Here is a 22332-nt window from a genome sequence, read left to right as displayed (position 1 = left end):
TAAAGGCATGCTCAATCGCCATTAAGACGCATTGTGGCGCAGGTGCGACTCAGTTCACCTGCAGGATGGGTGATAAAAGTGTGATTGCTGGAGGTTTTAACCATTGGGACCCCAAGAAATATTAAGAATTGAGGTTCCCAAGTGCAGCATTGCTCTTGCGTGACTTCCACTTAATTTTCCGGGAGGGCAGACCTAAGTCTCATAGCAGTTAATGGAGTGGTGTTCACCTAAGCTTTCTGCCACTCCATTCACAAGGGGCAAGCACTGGGGGGTCTCGATGGTTGGACCCCCAGCAATCACACACTTTTTTTTTCTATCTACCAAGGGCGAAAACCCTTTTGAGTCTTTTTCTAAGGTCGAAAACACCCTCTTCACTTTGACTGTTGTATAAGATTCGCAGGCGTGTGTCTTTGCATGTAATTCTTTCTCACCCCATGTCTTTCCTCTTATTATTGTGTACTGCTACATTTCTTTAAAAAAACAACTGCTGCGATCCATAGGAATACAATACGGTTATACTGCACGTGCTGTAAGCAGGAATCTCTTTGATCTCAACTTAAAAAAATTTCTATTTATTTTTCCTGCCAGGCTACTCTGAAGCGATACCAGACGGAACACAAGCACAAAATGGACTCTTTGGAGAAATCTCAGGCAGAACTCAAAAAACTCAGGAGGAAAAGTCAAGGGGCCAGAAATGCTACAAAATATGACATGAAGGAAACTGAGGTTTGTACTTCAGAGGGGGGGGGGGGGTCAGGTTCAGAAAACACAGTTTCAACTGCCTAAGTAGAGCATGGTCCCACCATTAAAGACATTCTATTCACTAGAACCTAGGTGTTGAACCTGTGGCTATCCAGCTGTTGCAAAACTACAACTCCCAGGATGCACAGACAGCCTGGGCATGCTGGGAGTTGTAGTCTTGCAGCAGCTGGATAGCCGCAGGTTGGACACCTAGGCACTATGGCATTGCTCCCTAACTTGTGGCTTGAATCACACAGTTAACCAGTTGATTTTCATTGGCACTGTGCAATGCTTCATTTGCCCTGTGGTGGTGCTGTAGGGAAATTGGCTTTTTGTTACCAGATTCTCCAGGCTGGCTCTTAGATCTGTGTTCTGGGGAAGGGGGGGGGGGGGGGGCACTCATCTCTATAATGTCCATATACCCCAATAGGGCATATAGACAAGAGGCTTTCAGGGTGTGACCAAGAACCAAAAATAAATGGGCACTGTTATTTAAACTCATTTTTACTATTGCACTCCTTATGGTTAGTAAATCATAGCTCATAGCAAATCATAGCTAATCTCACACTGAACTGCTCTGGGCTTTGTGTAGCAGAGTGAGGGAGGAAGTTCTCCCCTGTATGGCTTCAGATGATGTCACGTCTGCTGGGGAACGCCCCTTCCTAATCTGTGACTCTGACTGAGCAGAAGATACAGAGCAATATCAAGGTAGAAAACTAAAAAATAATAAAAATAAAGGCAGGGGGTGGTTTATCATGATGGGGGCAGTGAACTGGGAGGATTATAAAATTTTACAAGATCATGAGAGGTACTCTAAACGCATCATACGTCAGTGTTTCACCAGCATTTCAAATTTATCAATATAGTTAGTGCTATTTTCTTCCAAGAACTGCACTACCCCTTTTCTCAGCATGTTTGTGGTACTACAACTTTGCTCCATTCACTTAAATGGAACTGGGCAGTAATACAGCACATAACCTTTTTTGAAAAAAATCAGCTCTTTTTTTTTTCTAATCCTGGTTAACCCCTTTAAGGAAGTAAGTCCTTTTATGTTTTCTCACGTGGTCCTGAACTTACGTTTGTCACAGTGTTTGTCCTGCTTGTGTTCACACATATTCTGCTCGCACACAATGCCGAGGCAAGGTTGTTTGCCAGTTGTTTAAGGAAGTGTATTTTACACAGTCAGTGTCCTTGGCAGATTTCTGCTTTGCTTATAGGGTTCACTGCTCCACTATCAATCAGACAAGGTCAGGACTAAACTGCAGATCAAGGTTTCTTATCGAGCAGAAACAAGCCTTGAGAATTGGGCATCATTGTGGCACAGATTTAGCAATAGGACAAGCTGGGGAGGGGAATAAATGTACTGCTTATGTCTTTTCACTTAAACGTACAGCAACAGCCACAAGCTGCTATATTGTAGAAACCTTACTGTAACAGTAAATAACAAAAGCAAATGTATAGCTTTTAAAGTGCTACTATTATTAAGAAAAAATCTTTTCAAATGTTGCAGAAACCTGCTGGGTTGCTAGCTTTAAGTTGGGGAAATGCTCACTTTAGCGCTTAACTAACCCATCCGGCTGCCAGAGTCGACCTTTTGCCTGCATAGACCTCTATAGCGAAAAGGTCGGATTTGATTGACAGCAAGTGAGCGGCATGTTGCCACAAATTTCCCTGGCAGGAGAACTATCATGCAGGACAACTTATCCCCTATCCAAAGATTAGGGGATAAGTACACGGCACCTCGGAACTCCTCAGGAACGTGCCAAGCCCCACGCAAAGTGGCCGCCGACACGCCCCCTCCATGTTCTTCTATGGGAGAGCCAGAGAACCAAACGCGGTTTTTCCGACTCTCCTATAAAGATATATTGAAGTGGGCATGTCGGCCACTGGGAGAGCGGGGTGCCATGCAGGAGATCGAGGGGGGGGGGGGGGGGGGGGTTGGTTGTCCCAGATCTTTAGGATAGGGGATAAGTTGTCTTGCAGCTGGCATCAGGAGTGAGACCCTTGCGATCAAAACTTTTGACTTGTCTGGGCAACATGTCGAAAATATTTTTTTTAATCATAATAACCCTTTAAATAAAAGTAAACCTTGTTCTTTTGTTCTGTTTTTTGGACAGATCTAGTTCACATTGGGGTTATGGGCATGTCTGATGGCAAGAATATGTCTGTGATGTTCTTTATGCCAAAAATACCCTGACTTGGGTGGGTTCGGTTATCCTGCTACTCCTGCCACTGAATTAATTGATGATTTCTGCTTTTTTCCTTCTCTCCTAGTATTTGGAGACAATCACTTCCCGTCAGAACGACATCCAGAAGTTTATAGCTGAAGGCTGCAGGGAAGCGTTGCTGGAGGAGAAGCGGCGTTTCTGCTTTCTGGTTGACAAGCATTGTAATTTTTCCAATTACCTGAATTACTTCCACCTTCAGGTGAGATTGCTGGTGGTAAATACATTGGTTTTGTATTATTCATACCCCAGGTATGGATTGAAGGTTAATAATGCACCTAACAGGTGACATATTCTGGCCACTGTATGACATATGTATACGTTATACCAAGCGAATTTTCACTCAATCTGTATAGGACATACATGTGACAGCTGCCCATTTCCCCTATGGCACTGACTGTAACAGATGACGTGTGTTTTGGGATTATGATTAGAGTAAGGCAGTGTTTCCCAACCAGCGTACTTCCAGCTGTTGCAAAACTACAACTCCAAAGGCTGTCCAGGCATGCTGGGAGTTGTGGTTTTGCAACAGCTGGTTACACTGATTAGGTAACACCTGAGTAGTATATGTGGACAATCTACTAAACCTATATTGTCATGTTCTACTATCCCATCATGTAGCTTTAGCCAACAGGCGATACACAGTACATTGGGGGACATTTACAAAGAGTGGTGTGAATTCTTAACTATTTTAGAGCACAAAGTTATGGTAATAGTTGCGGACGTGTGCCAAATTTATCAAACGGCACACAGACTTTGATAAATTTCGCTGATGCAACTTTAAAAAAGTCGCAGATTTAGTGCGGACGTGCAACTTTTGTGTAAAAGTCACATATACCTTGACTCAAAAGTAGCACGGAAAATGTAGGTTAGGGCTGACTTGACCCGACAAACCGTCTATTTCTGGGATTGTGCGACAATTTTGCGACATTCCACAAACAGTAGCACTTAGTAAATCAGTGACCACTGCACAAGGTGCTCTAAATGGGTAAAATCATGGAAATGTTTCTAAAGCAATTGTCGCACAAAAAGTCGCACAGACCCATTGTGCAATAAACATAGAAAAAATAGCTGTTTAAAAAGCTTTCTAGATGTCTTCATAAATCCCCCCCCATTGACTCCAAATCATAGTCCTTATTACCACTATTTTACGGAAAGTCCCCTGACATGATTTGGGCATATTCACACTTATGAATAATAATCCAGTGTGTATTTCCAAAACACAAATCCAAATTTGACCCTCAGATTTCTGCCTTGGCCTCATAATCGAAGAAGCCGTAGCCCTATTGTCATTGCTGGGGCTGTTCCTTCGTTTTTATCTGCTTGGAATCAATAACACTTTTCATTTTGGTGACACATCCCTCGCCGTATCGCCAATTGCACGTTTTGCGTTGCGGGTCCTACGACATACAACATGATACAGATATCGGTATTACAAATGTGGCTGCCACCTCCCTGTGCTATTTCATCACCCCCAGTGCCCTTTTTAACCTCCCTCCCTTATCATCCTTGTGCTTTTTTTCAGTTTAATGAAGTTTAATTTAATTCTAGGGGGGTTCGTTACGCCTAATTTCCACACCTTTAATCCCCCCCTGTGACATTTATAACCCCCTGTGCCATATCATTGACCAACCACCCCGATCTCGAGCTGTGCCACAGCCGTTGGCTGTCCGGGCATGCTGAGAGTTGTAGTTTTGCAACATCTGGAGGTCCGCAGGTTGAAGACCACTGCATTGTCACCTTGCCTGTGTCTCTCGATGTGCTCCGGCAGGCCCAGGTGGAGTCTTGGCCGGTCTGACAAGTGACGGCAGTCCTGGCAGCCCCCTCAGCTCACCGATTCAAATTGGCCATTGGCTCAGGGCCGTGTGCACTTCATAACAGTGACCAGCAGCTGCGGGACAGTACGGTCCTGCAACACACCTGGGGACTACCGCTGACACACTGTGTTACGGCACCCTGTTTGGAAAGCCCTGCCATAACAAATCAAGTATATAGCCTGCCACTTATTTCCCACAGATGGGAAAATCCTGATGTATGGGCACAAGGTTACAGTAACTCCATTAATTTGCATCGGAGATGAATTGCCATTGGATATGACACTGATTTTGGTGCAGAATCTATGCTGAAATGCAAATCTTACCCTTTTATGCTGATAGTTGCCGTATAGCTGCACAAGTCATAGATACCAAAGGAATACCCAAAAGGGGAATTGCATGTGTGGCCAATACAAGGCAAAGGACAGTCACCTATAATATCTCACTAACAAAAGACAGAAGTTTCTGGCATCGACCATTCATAGTGTTTATTGTTCCACCTACTGGACAATGTGTTGGCTCTTTCTCATTGTCCGCTGTGTTAACCTATCTGAGAACCTTCACGAAAAACACTCCCACAATGCCCAGTAGTGACTCTCCTTTTAGCATGACAATAGGTTATATACCACCATAAAAAAAAACAATAAAGCTTCTGTATACTGTGTGTTCTGAAATTCCAGGCAAATAAAAAAAGCCTAATGCCTATGTTGACATTGACTAACTACCATTTTATGTGGCTTGTAAAGGGTTATAAAAGTCTCTTTTTAACTATAGAGAAACTTTTTTTTTTTTTCTATGTCTTCTTTTTCTTTTTTTTTTTTTTTTCTTTAGTCTTCAGATTTGCTCACCTCCAAAATCCCCAAGTGGCAGGAAACGTGCAGCGATGTCGCACAAGTGCCGGACACCATTATTAACAATATCAAAGAACAAAAGACTCCTGGATCCACTCCGATATCTGGCACCCCCGAACCTTCTCCACTCATAGTTAAGAAAGCACTGGTATGATACCGAGTATAACATGGTAACTTCATCCTCTCTCACCAGGCACTACATTGTACTGGTACCTAGGTTATGTTCTGCCCAGTGGTGCACAAATCACTACATATGTGTAATACAGTGTTTCACAACTAGTGTGCAAAACGACAACTCCCAGCATGCCCGGACAGCCAACGGCTGTCCGGGCATGCTGGAAGTTGTAGTTTTGCAACAGCTGGATGCACCATGGTTGGGAAACACTCATGTAATATGTTAAAGGGTTTATCCAGGAATGTAAAAACTAACCTAATTTCTTCTAAAAACAGCACCACACTTCACTTAAAGGGGTACTCCGCCCCTGGCATCTTATCCCCTATCCAAAGGATAGGGGATAAGATGTTAGATCGCCGCGGTCCCGCTGCGGGGGACCCCAGGGATCGCCGCTGCGGCACCCCGCCATCATTACTGCACATAGCGAGTTCGCTCTGTGCGTAATGACGGGCGATACAGGGGCCGGAGCAGCGTGACGTCATGGCTCCGCCCCTCATGACATCACGGCCCGTCCCCTTAATGCAAGTCTATGGCAGGGGGTGTGATGACCGCCACGCCCCCTCCCATAGACTTGTATTGACCGGGGCAGGCCGTGACGTCACGAGGGGCGGAGCCATGACATAACTATTCTCCGGCCCCTGTATTGCCCGTCATTACGTGCAGAGCGATCTCTCTCTGCGCAGTAATGATAGCGGGGTACTGCAGCAGCGATCCTGAGGTCCCCAGCAGCGGGACCCCGGTGATCTAACATCTTATCCCCTATCCTTTGGATAGGGGATACGATGTCTAGGGGTGGAGTACCCCTTTAAGGTTGTATGTGGCATTACAATTTGACTCCATTAGCTTTAATGGGACTGAGCTGCAATAACACATAGAACCTGAGGACAAATGTGGCGCTATTTTTTAAAGAAATTATCTCTGTTTTTCTAATCCTGGATAACCCCTTTTGCCAAAGTGGGTGTGTGGATAGATGCCGCTAGTAATTTTGTCAACAGCTCAGTGTGTATCTCTTTAAAAGACTTTTGGCATGTCCTAAAGACATGTCAAAATTTTGATCAGTCAAGGTCTGAGTGTTTAGACTAATCGCTAGATAGAGCTAAGAGAAAAGCATGGCTGACCAAGACAGTCCTATAGACTTATATTGTAAGTTTGTCTCCTTAGTGTGCTCTTCTCCCAGCTCGGCGATCGGTCGGGATCCAGGCACTCAGACCCCGACCTATTAAAACTTTTTTACTTGTCTATACAACGTAAATGACGTTGCCCATAAAAGTGTTTTTCTTTTTACATTTCTTTTATTACTTCTAGATGGCAGGAGAATCCATCTCTAGGAACACCCTGAGGATGCCCCCTCCAGCACCACCAAGTCGGGCACAGACGAGTCCCCTGGTTGACATGTTCAACAACCCAGCTGTCGCTCCAAAGATAACCTACGACAGACTGAAACCATCACAAGGTGAGTGACTATGCCAGGATGTAACAGTACCCTATGTTAAGGGCAGCTACCTTGGTCAAAGTCATGCTGGGCCCTGTAGTTCTTTAGCTTTGGTTTACTAAAAGGATGTTGTGATTAAAAGAATAGTGTGAAAAACCAGGTTTGCAAAGAAAAAAGTTCGGGAACTGGAAAATCATGGGTGCTCGTTCACTTGATAACAAGCAGACGTAGGAAAGAGGGGCAAAAGAAAAAAGGGGGCGCTCCCTCTGTTTACGTATACCGACTTAGTGTCACCCTCCACCACACCTAAGCGATATACTCACCAGATCGGAAGGTAAGCCTTGGTCCCAGGTTTCCTGGGATCAATACTTGCAGTGGACCGGTGGGAGTATGGCTTTAATAGGTAATGGCTGCCGCACTCTGACCGGGACTAGACCCTTGCGCAAGGGCCAGTTTGAGTAACACGTGTAAAATGGAGAAAAACGGTCTTAGAGGTGCTGCGCAAAACGTGGTCAAAGATGGAAAGACTCGAGCCAGCACAGGACAATTATTATTTTATTTGACACAACGGACAACGCGTTTCGGCACACAGAGTGCCTTCCTCAGGTCCAAACATACAGTGCAAATTCTAGGGTGGATCAGATGCAAGATTGCACTGTGGGGAGGAAGGGAAAGGTGAATATGGAGAACATAGGGATCAGGCTGTATGATCCCTATGTTCTCCATATTCACCTTTCCCTTCCTCCCCACAGTGCAATCTTGCATCTGATCCACCCTAGAATTTGCACTGTATGTTTGGACCTGAGGAAGGCACTCTGTGTGCCAAAACGCGTTGTCCGTTGTGTCAAATAAAATAATAATTGTCCTGTGCTGGCTCGAGTCTTTCCATCTGTGACCACGTTTTGCGCAGCGCCTCTAAGACCGCTTTTCTACATTTTACACGTGTTGGTAACAAGCAGTCATCTCATGACCGGGACAAATGTATATCTACTGAGAGCAAACAATGAAGGTTCTATTAACTGACATCAAGCAGAGATAAATATATTGAAAATTGTATATATAACTTCCTCTTTATCGATCTGTTAAGTGAATATGCACTGTGCACATAACATGTATGACGAATGTAAGATGTGTCAGCGCCTCCATTCTTTGTTGACAGCAGAGAACACAGATGAGGGCGTCCTGCCACGATCCATGTCGGTCGCAACAGGATTGAATCTCATGAAGAAACCGAAAGTCAGAACCATTTTCCCACACACCGGAAACAGCAAGACTCTGCTCAGCTTTCAGCAGGGAGATATCATCACTTTGCTTCTACCGGAGGAGAAGGATGGCTGGCTGTATGGGGAGCATGACACTACCAAACTGTACGTGGCTTATTCATAATATAAAGAGTTTATTAGGACCACTTCTGATCTTCCCGAAATTCTGAAAATCCAGCAAGTCCTAGATAAGCATGGTTCCGCATTGGCTTGGATGTTCCTGAAAGGGAATTCCACAATTTTTTTCAACTTTAGGGTTTCAGTATATGAAGGGCACTTAATAGCAGATAATACCAATGGTACAGACAATGCTTAGAATACAATGACAGTGCCACAGTGCTGATATTACCCCATAGTTAAGAGTATACCCATCTGGGACATTTATGGCATATTAACAGGATATGCCAGAATTGGGTCCCACCTCTGGGCCCCCCTCCTATCTTGTGGTCGAGGGCTTCTTGTCCCGCCCCCCCCCATCCTGTTTTGGATGCCGGAGGTGGTCAGGAAGCTGAAAACAGCCGAAGGTGTTGCATAATTCCAATAGGCTTTAATGGTAATTGCACAAACAACATAGTCCTACGTGCTACTCTTTTTATGTTACTTCAAGGAGCCCTCGATCTGAAGATGGTCCACTCGGTTCGGTGTCCCAGATGGGTATACTCCTTTAATATCAGCTATTTGAATGGCATTTTTGGTGGCTGATGTTTAATTATTGGGAGTTTAACCAACCCAATGAAGAGGCTACAACTGCTTTATACTTTACCCAGGTCAAGCAGGTCAACTTTACGGCTGTATCTGGTGCTACAGTGATGAGCGTCAGGGTCATTCATAAGTGCATCTACAGACGAATGCCCCCCTTATATTGGGGGAGGTCAGACGACTGATCAAATACTGATGTCCTATCTTAAGTATGGGTCGGAAGTGTTTCAGTCTCAAAAAACCCTTGTAACCTCAACATCCACTCTTATATGAGGATCCCATGTGGACTGAGGAATAAGTGCATCGGGTGGTTCATAAGTTTGGTAATCCAGCCTCTGCAGGATACTGAGGATGCTGGTGTGTTTATGTGAAAATGTTCTGCTCATATAGGTATAGGGAATGTTTATTTAAAATCTAATAACTTGGTCATTCTCCTAGTTCAGAAATATCACAATTTATTGACTCATTTTTTTTCCCTTACTGCTTCCAGCAAAGGGTGGTTCCCCTCGTCATATACCAGGCCACTAGAAGAGAACGGAAAAGAACCTACACAAGTGCCAAGGTGGGGCCCACAATATGCCAACTGTAGTACCTGCCTTTCTTGAGAGTTACAACGGTTCCACTGCTTAGCTTATGGACCCGGCTCAAGCTATGTATTTTTAGAATAATAGGCATGGCGTTGTTTTACACAACCACAAGCATGGCCCAAAACATTCGTGTGACATTGAAAAATACACAGACAATGTATCAGAGCCTGGGACACACCCAGAACATGCAAACCTTGAGGGCATGGCTATGTGCCAGGTTTTGTGGCAGTTGAATAGAAACGCAGAAGCAGCTGGCACAGTGGGGAAATAATGGCTGTGCATCGTTGACAACGCTTAGTGCTTAACACAAACACTGCTTAGTGGGAGGGTGAAAGGGCAGACTCCATTGGGAACAGTGTGTTTGGGGAGGGTAGGACTAACATGTCTATGTTCTCTTGCAGTGTCACTCCCAGCCCCGCTCCGGTGAGAAGTCTCAGTACGGCCAATTTACTTGACAAAAGTGACATGTTCCTTCCAGAACCCGATTACTTAGAGACATCTTCATTTAGGGAATCCCTTGAGCGGGAACAAGCTACCTTCAGCCCATTTATTGCCAAAGAACCTGCCCCCGCAGCAAGTAACGGATCACCAGTAAGCAGCCACTGCATAATGTTTTCTATCTCTATTCTGGATTGTAATGGTCATGTGAATTGTATAAAAATTCAGATTAGGACATGACTAGCACTTGAAAGAGTACCTGTCACCAAACTAAACTTTTAATATATTGTTCCTTATGCAATTATAAGACACTTTGCTATTTTCTTGCTGTAAAAATTCTCAGCCTTGTATATGTTTTTAATGTGATTGAAAAAACGGCCACTAGGTGGCCCTGTTCTTTTCCCTGACTGTTAGTTTGGTCTCCTCTCTGCCTGGCAGGAGACCAAACTCAGGAAGTGTGTGCGGGGCATGGGGAGGCACAGCTCTCGCAGGCTTCAGTGACCTTGTGCCTGCTGGGGAGCACCCACTTTCTCCTGCCAGGAGCTCACACAATGTCAGTAAGGGGAAAGGTAAGATACACAGCTTCTTAAAGCTCGGAAAATGTTTAAAGAGGGGTGTTAGGAGTAGTTAGGCAATATAATCTGAGTTAGTTTAGAAAATCAGATTTGATGACAGGTAATCTTTAAGGTTTGCTTCACATCGTAAGGGATCTCAGGACCGAGACCCAAATTGATCACAGGTTTTGTCATGTTTGTGCAACATTTCAAGTTTTGTTAAATGACAGGGACATTTGGAGAGTGGGTGATCTGTATAGGGACCTTTCCTTTCACTGCAACTGGCAGTCCAGGGCAAGTTTGGGTACGTTCTAAAATGACATTGTCATTGTGCTTTTCTTAGTGTCGTATTTCTCTTAAAGGGTCCACACTGATTTTTTTAAATAGCACAGCATAATTACAAGCTTTCTTTGTAGTTTAAAGGAGAACTCCAGCCAAATGGAGTCATGGTGAGGTGATATATATTATCATATATATATATATATATATATATATATATATATAATGTCTTCTCTTACACATCATATCTTATCTCACATATCTTACATACTAGTTATAAAAGACGTGGGTTATTCGCCTGAACAAATATTATGGCATCAAGCAAATTTTTTCCTCAAGGTTCATATAATTCAGACTCTAGATGAACAGGCCATAGATCGTATTGTATGTATTAGAGGTGTGAATTGGCAAGAATCTAGCGATACGATACATATCGCAATACACATATGATGATACGATATATTGCGATCTATCCCGATTCTGTCTCAAAAATGATATATTGCTATTTTTACTCACGCAGTGATACCAGATATGTTTATTTTTATTATGTTTACATGTTTTTACATAGGAATAGGGGGTGATTAGAACTTTTAATATGGAAGGGGTTAATGTGTGTATTTTAAACTTTTATAAAAAAAAAAAATGTATACACTTTATTAGACATTTAGGAGGAATCATTAGATTCCTCAGACAAATGAATAGAGTTCTATTGAACTCCATTGCTCTGTGATCCATTGATAGAGCCTAGTCCAGCCAGGCTCTATCAATGACAGAGCCGGACAGCAGTAAGCAGAGGTAAGCCCTCCGGCCACCTCCACAGTGTATCGCCTGCCCACGATCGTGCTTCGGGGGGGGGATCGATCCACCCCACTAGCCCTCCTGGGAGCATTCATAGGTCTTTAGACACAGCTGTCAGCTTTGACAGCAGCGATCTAAAGGGTTAATAGCCAGCCACGGCGATCGCCGCATGCTGGCTATTAGCGGCGGCCCCCGGCTACTGAAAACAGCTGGGGGCTGCAGAGTATGGAGCGGGCAGGAGTCCGGAGCCCGCTCCATTCAGACTGCTGAGCTCCACATGCTGGCTATTAGCGGCAGCCCCTGGCTACTGAAATCAGCCGGGAGCCACAGATTACGGAGCGGGCACGAGTCGGGAGCCCGCTCCATTCACCCAGAGCGCCGCCGCTCTTGTCAGGTCCGGCCTTGCTTGCACAAGCCGGAAAAATTCACCTGCTCGGCACCCGGAACTGCATGTCCCGGGCGTCGGGAGATACGAATTCCACATCCCTAAAAAGATCGATTCAAAAATATTTTGAATCGATACAGTATCGCCAAATGAAAAATTGCGACAATCGAGTGAATCGATTTTTTTCTTACACCCCTAGTATGTATATGTATGTTGATATATATCTAACCTGCTTTTACATACGTCCAATGTGGTTACACATCTTTTCAGTTCAGTTTGCAGTCATGTTAATGCTGTTTAGTATTTGAGAGATCATTTCCTCTCTTCTCTATACATCTGGATATGATCCGGTTAATATTTTTGGCTGTTTTTGGTAGCACAGACATAGCAATATCTGAAATCCTGCAATAATACATTACTGTAATGCTCAGCATGTATTGTGTTCTGTGAGGGACTGAAGACGACATTGCAGCCCTAGCATTGTTCTTGTGTTTTGTCGGTGTTGGGCGAGGTCAGCGTGCCCTTGATTGTCAATGCCAAGAGCACTTGGTTACGCAGGACCAGTGAAGAAGAACGCTGCTGATGGAAATATATCTTTGTGTAAAAAGCAATTGGAGAACTGTTCTATAAGGAATACATAAGACATTCTCAGAATAACACATGTCTAGAGGCAGATGGCAGCATAACCTGGAGGCTTGTAGGAATGTCAAGGTTCAGATTATACCACTTAATGGTGACATTGGGGGTTTTGGAGAATCCTGAGGGTTATATGACTGACCACCTAGATCAGGGGTCCTCAAACTTTTTAAACGGAGGCCAGTTCACGGTCCCTCAGACCGTTGGAGGGCCGGACTACAGATATAAAAAACAAAAAAACATGAACAGATTCCTATGCACACTTATATATCTTATTAGTGGACTACCCCTTTAAGTACGCAGCATAGTTCCCCCCACATTAGGTTGGCAGTATAGATCCCCCCCCCACATAAGGTTGTAGTTCCTTCACATTAGGGTTGTTAGGACAGTTCCCCCACATTAGGGTGGGCAGGACAGTTCCCCCACATTAGGGTGGGCAGGACAGTTCCCCCACATTAGGGTGGGCAGGACAGTTCCCCCACATTAGGGTGGGCAGGACAGTTCCCCCACATTAGGGTGGGCAGGACAGTTCCCCCACATTAGGGTGGGCAGGACAGTTCCCCCACATTAGGGTGGGCAAGACAGTTCCCCCACATTAGAGTGGGCAGGACAGTTCCCCCACATTAGGGTGGAACACCGAAGCTGACGCGCTGCTGGTAAACACTTACCAACTGCCAGCGTGCGTCCTTCTTGCTTCCTGCTTCTTCTCCGCTCCTCCGCGCTCCGTTGCCATAGGCGCACGCATGGGACGTCAGTGACGCCCCTGCATGCGCTAGCTCCCAGCGGTCCCTGCATTTTGTAAAGTAAACGCGGGGCCGCAGGGACTTAACAGGCGTCCCTGTGTTCCGAAAGCATCTTTTGGAACACAGGGATGTCCCGAGGCAAAAACACCCGGCGGGCCACGTAAATGCGCTCGGTGGGCCGCATGTGGCCCGCGGGCCGTAGTTTTAGGACCCCTGACCTAGATCACTGCATTTCAGGGTTGTAATGTAGGACATTGTTTGGTAATTGAGGACTACACCACAGTGTACAATGCAAGGACTGTGGTTGTGATATCTCATGTCTTGATAGTTCAGTGGTCTCCAACCTGCGGACCTCCAGATGTTGCAAAACTACAACTCCCAGCATGCCCGGACAGCCAACGGCTGTCCGGGCATTCTGGGAGTTGTAGTTTTGCAACATCTGGAGGTCCGCAGGTTGAAGACCACTGGTTTAGTTAGAAGCCCAAGCTTCAGGAAAGTTCTGTATACCTGGACCACCTAATGGGCCACAGTTATCCCATACAGGGCAAGGGGTTACATAAGGAATTCTGCACACGTGTCACTGCTGATTTCCCTTGTACTTTGACCCTAACATTAGTTTCTGGAACCCACCTTTGGTCTTAGATAACAGAAGCTGCAGATTGTAACACTGGCTCCGAATTAAGGAAAAGCCAGATTTTAATACAAGCTTGGCTATCCTGAATGTGCAACTGCTAAGAAAGTAAGGGCCCCCCTCAGTTATATGACCAGGCATTTACCAAGCGCACTGATTTAATTAGTTTTGAAGGTAGAACTTTTCATTATCTCATTTGGTAGGTTGTATCTGCAGTGATATACTGGTGACATCTAGTGGCCACTTCTGATTATTGCAAATTACATTACTTAAAGGGGTACTCCCATGGAAAACTTTTTTTTTTTTTTTAAATCAACTGGTGTCAGAAAGTTAAACAGATTTGTAAATCACTTCTATTAAAAAATCTTAATCCTTCCAGTACTTTTTGGGGGCTGTATACTAAAGAGAAATCCAAAAAAGAAATGCATTTCCTCTGATGTCATGACCACAGTGCTCTCTGCTGACCTCTGCTGTCCATTTCAGGAACTGTCCAGAGTTGGAGAAAATTCCCATAGCAAACATATGCTGCTCTGGACAGTTCCTAAAATGGACAGCAGAGGTCAGCAGAGAGCACTGTGGTCATGACATCAGAGGAAATACATTTCTTTTTTGGATTTCTATTTAGTATACAGCCTCTATAAGGTACTGGAAGGATTAAGATTGTTTAATAGAAGTGATTTACAAATATGTTTAACTTTCTGGCACCAGTTGATTAAAAATAAATAAAAAATAAAAATTCCACGATAGTTCCCCTTTAAGCCTTTGCAGTACATTGTATTCCACTAGATAATTCTGTATTATTTTTATTGTAGGATTATATACAGTTGATGACTGATTTTTTTTTTTTTCCCCTTTTTACTTTTAACAGAAAACAACACCAAATGGGGTTATGAAACATCCATTCTTAAGGTAGGTCATTACGGTTTGTTTTACAATCAATATGAAGATACATAGATAAACACACATAATGGAACTTGATGTAATGAATCACACTGGGGTTTTTTTCATACGTTTTTGGGAGGTTAAAAGCATAGGGGATAACATGTCTGATAACGGGGGTCCCCCAGCGGCTGGACCTGGTGATCCCTGCTGCAGCACCCCAGTCATCCAGTGCATGTAGTGAACTCCGCTCCGTGCCGGATGACTGGGGATCACTTCCGCCATGCCCCTTCATTTATGTCTATGGGAGGAGGCGTGGAAACTGTGTACTAGCCATCACACCCCCTCCCATAGACATGAATACAGGGGGACCCAGGCTTCCGTGGCTGTAACACCACAGTGCCAGCCCGGAGATCGCAGGGAATCCCAGAGGCCAGACTCCTCACGATCAGACATGTGATCCACTATCCTTTGGATAGGGGATAACATGTCTAGGGGCGGAGTACCCCTTTAAATCCTTCATCAGATTGGTAATTGGATGAAGAAAGTTTTAACCTCCAAAACACGTTATTGGATGTATGCTTTTAAATAAAACCCATCCGTTCTACAGGAATGAAGCATAGGAGTTGATACACAAATCTTTACATCTGGCTGAGGTGCACTCCACATGAGAAAAGTGTAAAACTTGTTTGAAAAATGTTACTTATGCTTAAAGGGGTACTCCCGTGGAAAACTTTTTTATTTTTTATTTTTTTAAATCAACTGGTGCCAGAAAGTTAAACAGATTTGTGAATCACTTCTATTAAAAAAATCTTAATCCTTCCAGTACATTTTAGGGGCTGTATACTAAAGAGAGATCCAAAAAAGAAATGCATTTCCTCTGATGTCCTGACCACAGTGCTCTCTGCTGACCTCTGCTGTCCATTTTAGGAACTGTCCGGAGCAGCATATGTTTGCTATGGGGAGTTTCTCCAGCTCTGGACAGTTCCTAAAATGGTCATGACATCAGAGGAAATGTATTTCTTTTTTGGATTTCTCTTTAGTATACAGCCACTAAAAAGTACTGGAAAGATTAAGATTTTTTTAATAGAAGTGATTTACAAATCTGTTTAACTTTCTGGCACCAGTTGATTAAAAAAAAAAAGTTTTCCATGAGAGTACCCCTTTAACCCCTTAAGGACTCAGCCCATTTTGGCCTTAAGGACTCGGACAATTAAATTTTTAAGTTTTCATTTTTTTCCTCCTCGCCTTCTAAAAATCATAACTCTTTTATATTTTCATCCACAGACTAGTATGAGGGCTTGTTTTTTGCACGACCAGTTGTCCTTTGTAATGACATCACTCATTATATCATAAAATGTATGGCGCAACCAAAAAACACTATTTTTGTGGGGAAATTAAAAAGAAAAACGCAATTTTGCAAATTTTGGAAGGTTTCGTTTTCACGCCGTACAATTTACGGTAAAAATGATGTGTGTTCTTTATTCTGAGGGTCAATACGATTAAAATGATACCCATTATTACATACTTTTCTATTATTGTTGCGCTTAAAAAAAATCACAAACTTTTTAACCAAATTAGTACATTTATAATCCCTTTATTTTGATGACCTCTAACTTTTTTATTTTTCCGTATAAGCGGCGGTATGAGGGCTCATTTTTTGCGCCATGATCTGTACTTTTTTTTTGATACCACATTTGCATATAAAAAACTTTTAATACATTTTTTATAATTTTTTTTTTTTATAAAATGTATTAAAAAAGTAGCAATTTTGGACTTTTATTTTATTTACGTTCACGCCGTTCACCGTACGGGATCATAAACCTTTTATTTTAATAGTTCGGACATTTACGCACGCGGCGATACCAAATAGGTCTATTAAATTTATTTTTTACGGTTTTTGGGGGTAAAATAGGAAAAAAACGGACGTTTTACTTTTTTATTGGGGGGAGGGGATTTTTCACTTTTTTTTTTTACTTTTACATTTTTTTAAATTTTTTTTTACACTTGAATAGTCCCCATAGGAGACTATTCATTGCAATACCATGATTGTTAATACTGATCTGTTCTATGTATGGGACATAGAACAGATCAGTGTTATCGGTCATCTTCTGTTCTGGTCTGCTCGATCACAGACCAGAGCAGAAGACGCCGGAAGGAGGAAGGTGAGGGGATCTCCGTGCGGCGTTCTGAATGATCGGATCCCCGCAGCAGCGCTGTGGGCGATCCGATCATTCATTGAAATCGAGCACTGCCGCAGATGCCGGGATCTGTATTGATCCCTGCACCTGAGGGGTTAATGGCGGACGCCCGCGAGATCGCGGGCGTTGGCCATTGCCAGCGGGTACCTGGCTGAGATCAGCAGCCGGGATCAGCCGCGCATGACACGGGCATCGCTCCAATGCCCGCGGTTATGCACAGGACGTAAATGTACGTCCTGGTGCGTTAAGTACCACCGCACCAGGACGTACATTTACGTCCTGCGTCCTTAAAGGGTTAAATGTGTTGTTTCAAATGTAGAATTTACCCTTGATAGGGGATAATTGCATGATTATGAGGGGTCTAATAGGCAATAAATGGAGTAGGGGTGTCCACGCATGACCTCCCCTCCGATGGCAGGTTGACATTCTCAATATTGCAATTTGGGGGTGGGGGGGTTAACATTTAACCCACTCCACAATCATACGCTTACTCTCTATCTTGTGGATAGGACTCATAATTATAGGACCCACCCCTTCATTCCTTTCCTTTGTCTCTCCCTGAGTGTATTGCCTCAGTACTACCCACTGTTTATGTAAACTTCAGCAGACGCCTTCCCCCCAGGCCCACCTTTAGGCACATACCTACTCTACCTCTAGCTAAATCGCCCCTTCGTCTTCATATTGTTTTGTTTGTTTTCTAAAATAAAATATTTTCTTCTTTTGTAGTGGTGAAAACCCATTTGCTACAGTCAAGCTCCGCCCCACCGTAACAAACGACCGATCGGCACCAGTTATTCGATGAACAGAGTCCATTAATTTAATTTTTAAGTTTTTTTCTTTTTGTTTTTCTATCTTCTATTATGTAAAATAATGTTTTTTTTTGTTTTGTTTGTTTTTTCTCCATTTTCGTTCTGATTTTTGAAATGATTTTGTCTGCAACATCCAGGGAAAAAGTCTACAAGAAGCAACTGGATACACAGAAGCGCCATCTTGGATTGATGATTCGTATTTCCTGTAACTGTTGCCTGTGTTTCTGAGCAGGAATAATTTATTGTGTTAAATATAGAACTATATATATTTTTTTCCCCTCAAGCCCGTAAAATAAAATAGGGTCTTCGTCATTTGCACTTATTCACATTACAGGGGTACTCCGCTGCTCAGCGTTTGGAACAAAATGTTCTGAATGCTTAGAGTTGGCGCCGGGAGGGGGCGGGGTGTGAAATCATGAGGGGCGGGGCCATGACGTCACAAGCTGCTGCCTCTAAGCATTCGGAACATTTTGTTCCAAACGCTGAGCAGCAGAGTACCCCTTTAAGAAACTGGGCTTATGTGGGGACCTTGGAGGAGATTTATCAAAACCTGTGCAAAGGAAAAGTTGCCCAGAGCAACCAATCAGATCGCTTCTTTAATTTTGCAGAGGCCTTGTTAAAAAAAAAAAAAAAAAAAGGAAAGAAGCGATCTGATTGGTTTCTATGGGCAACTGGGCAATTTTTCCTCTGGACAGGTTTCGATAAATCTCCCCCCCTTATCTTTAAGCATAGATTTACTTTTGGCAAGCATTCTGCAATTAATATCTGTCATGATGCAAATATTTAGCTTTTACTTTCATTGACATATTACAGTAACCCCCTGCTGGTTCAGTGTCTACACATGGCAAATACTATTGATTCGGATTCTAAAAAGTGTCATTTTACCAGGCACAAAGTAAAACTCCAGGCATCTTTCCATAGCTATTATTATAGAGCTACTAGGGCTATGGTGTCCAACCTGCGGCCCTCCAGCTGTTGCAAAACTACAATTCCCAGCATGCGTGGACAGCCATTGGCTGTCCAGGCATGCTGGGAGTTGTAGTTTTGCAACTGCTGGAGAGTCTCAGCTTGGACACCCTCATACTAGGGTCAGGTAATGTACTATGATGCCTCAAATGCAAGTTGTCAAGCTGCTATACGTTATAGATCCCTAACACCACATTTGGTGACCAAATAGATCTCGCTATTCATTTGTACAGGAGATATTCCAAAATGATGCCCTCTACTGGCTGAAGCTGCACCGCACAGACTTCCTGCTTTGCCCACCCCATGCGTGCACTCTGTATAATACTCATAATGCACTGAGCTCCCCTGCTCCATTTTAGCTTTTTTTAGACTAGGTCAGTGTTTCCTGACCAGCAGTTGCGAAACTACAAGCACTTGTCAGTGCATACTGGGAGCTGTAGTTTTGCAACAGCTGGGGGCACATTGGTTGGGAAACACTGGACTAGGTAGTTGGGTAAAAAAAAAGAATCTGTTTTGCACTGTATTCTGCAGTGATCTACATTTTTTATATACGAAGTTTAAAATATAAAAATAAAAAGTCCCTTGCTCTGGAGGACCCGTCTTGTCCTGCAATACACATTGAACCCATTAAAGGGGTACTCCGCTGCTAGACATGGTATTCCCTATCCAAAGGGAATAACATGTCTGATCGCTGGGGACCCCCGCGATCTCTGCCGTGGCAACCCAGTCATCTGGTGCAAGGAGTGAACTCCATGTAGTGCCGGATGACTGGCGAACACAGCCGCCGAGCCCCCTCCATTCACTTCTATGGGAGGACGGCTGTGTACTAGACATGAATGCAGGTGCCCCAGACTTCCATTAGCCCGCGGCCGCCCTCCCGTGATCAGACCTCTTATCCCCTATACTTTGGATAGAGGATAACATGTATAGAGGAGGAGTACCCCTTTAAGTTGAAGAAACACTGTATAATGCTTTGCCCCCACCCCACCCCCCGGTGACGCTGCAGAAATACTGAATACTTTCTTCCAGGTTTTTCCTACAAATTGTTAAGGATTGCAGCAGGGTGACACCTTTGCAGTCGCCTTATTGTCAAGTGACCATTTCTAACAAGTAAGGGTTGTCCAAATCATGCACCTATTTAAATGAAGTCTAAAGTAAAGAAACCCCTTCCCCCTAAATGCATTTGGCAAAAGGTTACATAGAAACCATCAGAATTGTGAATGCAGCTCTTTATGTGACTGGACTAATAGGCATGCTATAACTCAGGAACTTTACATATTGTTTGCAGAACATACTCGACTTTACAGCTTCATATAATGGATATATAAATTGTGGTGGTATTTAAAGGCGTTGTCTGGCAAAAAAAAAAAAAAGGGTGTGGTGTTAAAATGTGAAATAAAACAACTTACTAATATGATGCAGGAATTCTCCATATCCACTGTTTCTCTTGTAAACGGTCACGTCACACTCTGAAAGCCGTCTGCTCCGTCCCTCCTCTCCTTTCATCTCCTGCTTTGATGGGAGGAGACCAGTGATGTGAAGTGGGGAGCTGGTATTACTGCTTTTCAGATTTCTGACTCATTAGTTGAGATGGTCTGTTAGAGCAAATTCACTGCTGTCTTATCTAATGAGTAATAAATCTAATGTGCAGTAATATCAGCCCCCCCCCCCCCCCCCTTCACATCACTGGTCTTCTCTCATGTTGACAGGAGGGGAGGGGGTGGAGGGACAGAGCTCTGCTTTCAGAACTTGAGATCACAGTTTACAAGGAAAACAGCTGAGGTAATGGACAAATCTGTGAGGTATGGCTTATAATATTACATTAGTTAGTTGCTTTATTAGACTTTTTGACGCTATACACAGATTTTCTTTCGCTGGACAACCTCTTTAAGGGCAGAGATTCCATCTTGATCGCTCTGAAATGTGCCGTTACAATGCATTTCAGAGCGAATTTTGCCGAAAGATTGAACATGTTTGGGTGTGGGACCCGGAACTTCTAAATGGTGCAGCAGAATCCTATTGAGAAGAATAGGAGGCTGCTGTACCGTATATTCCAAGCAGAATTCTGCTCAAGAAAATATGTAGTATGAATGAAAATACATAAGGGTGAACTTATGCAAAAAAAGGAAATCTATGCAATATTATAAAATTATAGCAAGAATCCATGGGTGACATTGTTTTGTTTCCTGTTCTCCTATAGGGTCTAGGCCACGCTTTATTAACCCCGTTAAAGAGGTTGTCTGGCATGGACCACTAATTGATGTTAATGGATATCCATTTCATTCAGTGGACACAGGTGGTGCAGAACTGCCAAAATCCACTAAAATCAATGGATTCTTGGTATAGAAATAATGACTGAACAATTTGATCCTGTCAGAAGTCTTTTGGTCACCCTGAGTGATTCACTTATTGTTCATATTGAGGAAGAAGTTTAGTCAATGAATCATTTGTCCAAACCAAATACATATATACTGCTAAGATATATATAGCTGTATCTTACTATCTGCTAAGTGTGATTTTTTTTTCATCTGTATGTATTCATTTTCTCCGTTATTATAATATTATTCATATCCACATTCAAGAATGTTACTGTCATCCGTAGTCTGCTACCTGAAGTTCTCTGGCATTTGTTGAGACTACAACTCCCAGCATGCCCTGACCATCTGCGGCTTGCAGACTACTTTTGTATACACTTACTTCTCTGTGTTCTAATGCTTCCACATTTGGCAATGAGTTGGTTAAGTTATTTTGATTGTAATGTTAATGATGAGAGTAAATGCCTTTATATAAAATCTATATATATGTATATGCATAAAACTGTGACTTCATAAAAGGAATATGTATTTCTTTGAATGATTTCAGAAAGTTGTAAGATCTTTAAGACAAATAAATATTCTCTTATAAAAGTGATGATTGTGTATGTTCATTGACAGCTGCACTTCAGTCTTCTGGGATCGTCACATCCGGTCTGTCCTGGGGGTGTCTGGTTTGTGACTGCTGTAAATCACAGGATGTTTCCTATTCGTGGTCGCTTTGGACAGTGAGCAACATTTATTCCTTGTTCTACAGAAAAACATAAGTATTTGAAGAATATGCACATGCTTTCAGTAGGTTACCAAGAAATCTAGAACAGATGAGAGAGGGTAGACTACACATGGTTCATCTGTAGTCTGTTACCATAGAGATACCTAATTCTGCATAGTGGTTGCAGACAGTAATCAATAAGA

General features: G+C 43.3%; 1 protein-coding gene across 7 annotated transcripts in view; it reads left to right on the top strand.

The window, feature by feature from the left end:
• BAIAP2L1 (BAR/IMD domain containing adaptor protein 2 like 1) overlaps positions 1 to 20769 on the top strand; it is a 134670-nt gene extending 113901 nt beyond the window's left edge. For 5 of the 7 annotated variants that reach the window (XM_056534445.1, XM_056534442.1, XM_056534446.1 and 2 more), the window contains 9 exons: positions 589 to 726; positions 3016 to 3168; positions 5612 to 5779; positions 7112 to 7259; positions 8398 to 8605; positions 9690 to 9761; positions 10188 to 10377; positions 15119 to 15159; positions 18057 to 20769. In XM_056534445.1, coding sequence (XP_056390420.1) covers positions 589 to 726; positions 3016 to 3168; positions 5612 to 5779; positions 7112 to 7259; positions 8398 to 8605; positions 9690 to 9761; positions 10188 to 10377; positions 15119 to 15159; positions 18057 to 18132 — 1194 coding nt within the window. In that variant the 3' untranslated portion in view covers positions 18133 to 20769. The remainder of the gene's footprint in view (positions 1 to 588; positions 727 to 3015; positions 3169 to 5611; positions 5780 to 7111; positions 7260 to 8397; positions 8606 to 9689; positions 9762 to 10187; positions 10378 to 15118; positions 15160 to 18056) is intronic. The other 2 variants (XM_056534443.1, XM_056534441.1) reach the window with 2 other exon arrangements.
• Positions 20770 to 22332: the final 1563 nt, after the last annotated feature.

Source organism: Hyla sarda, chromosome 8 (genome assembly GCF_029499605.1).
Source record: "Hyla sarda isolate aHylSar1 chromosome 8, aHylSar1.hap1, whole genome shotgun sequence".
Classification (NCBI taxonomy): domain Eukaryota; kingdom Metazoa; phylum Chordata; class Amphibia; order Anura; family Hylidae; genus Hyla; species Hyla sarda.
Note: the sequence above shows the minus strand (reverse complement) of the source record. Positions and strands in the feature narration are given on the sequence as shown.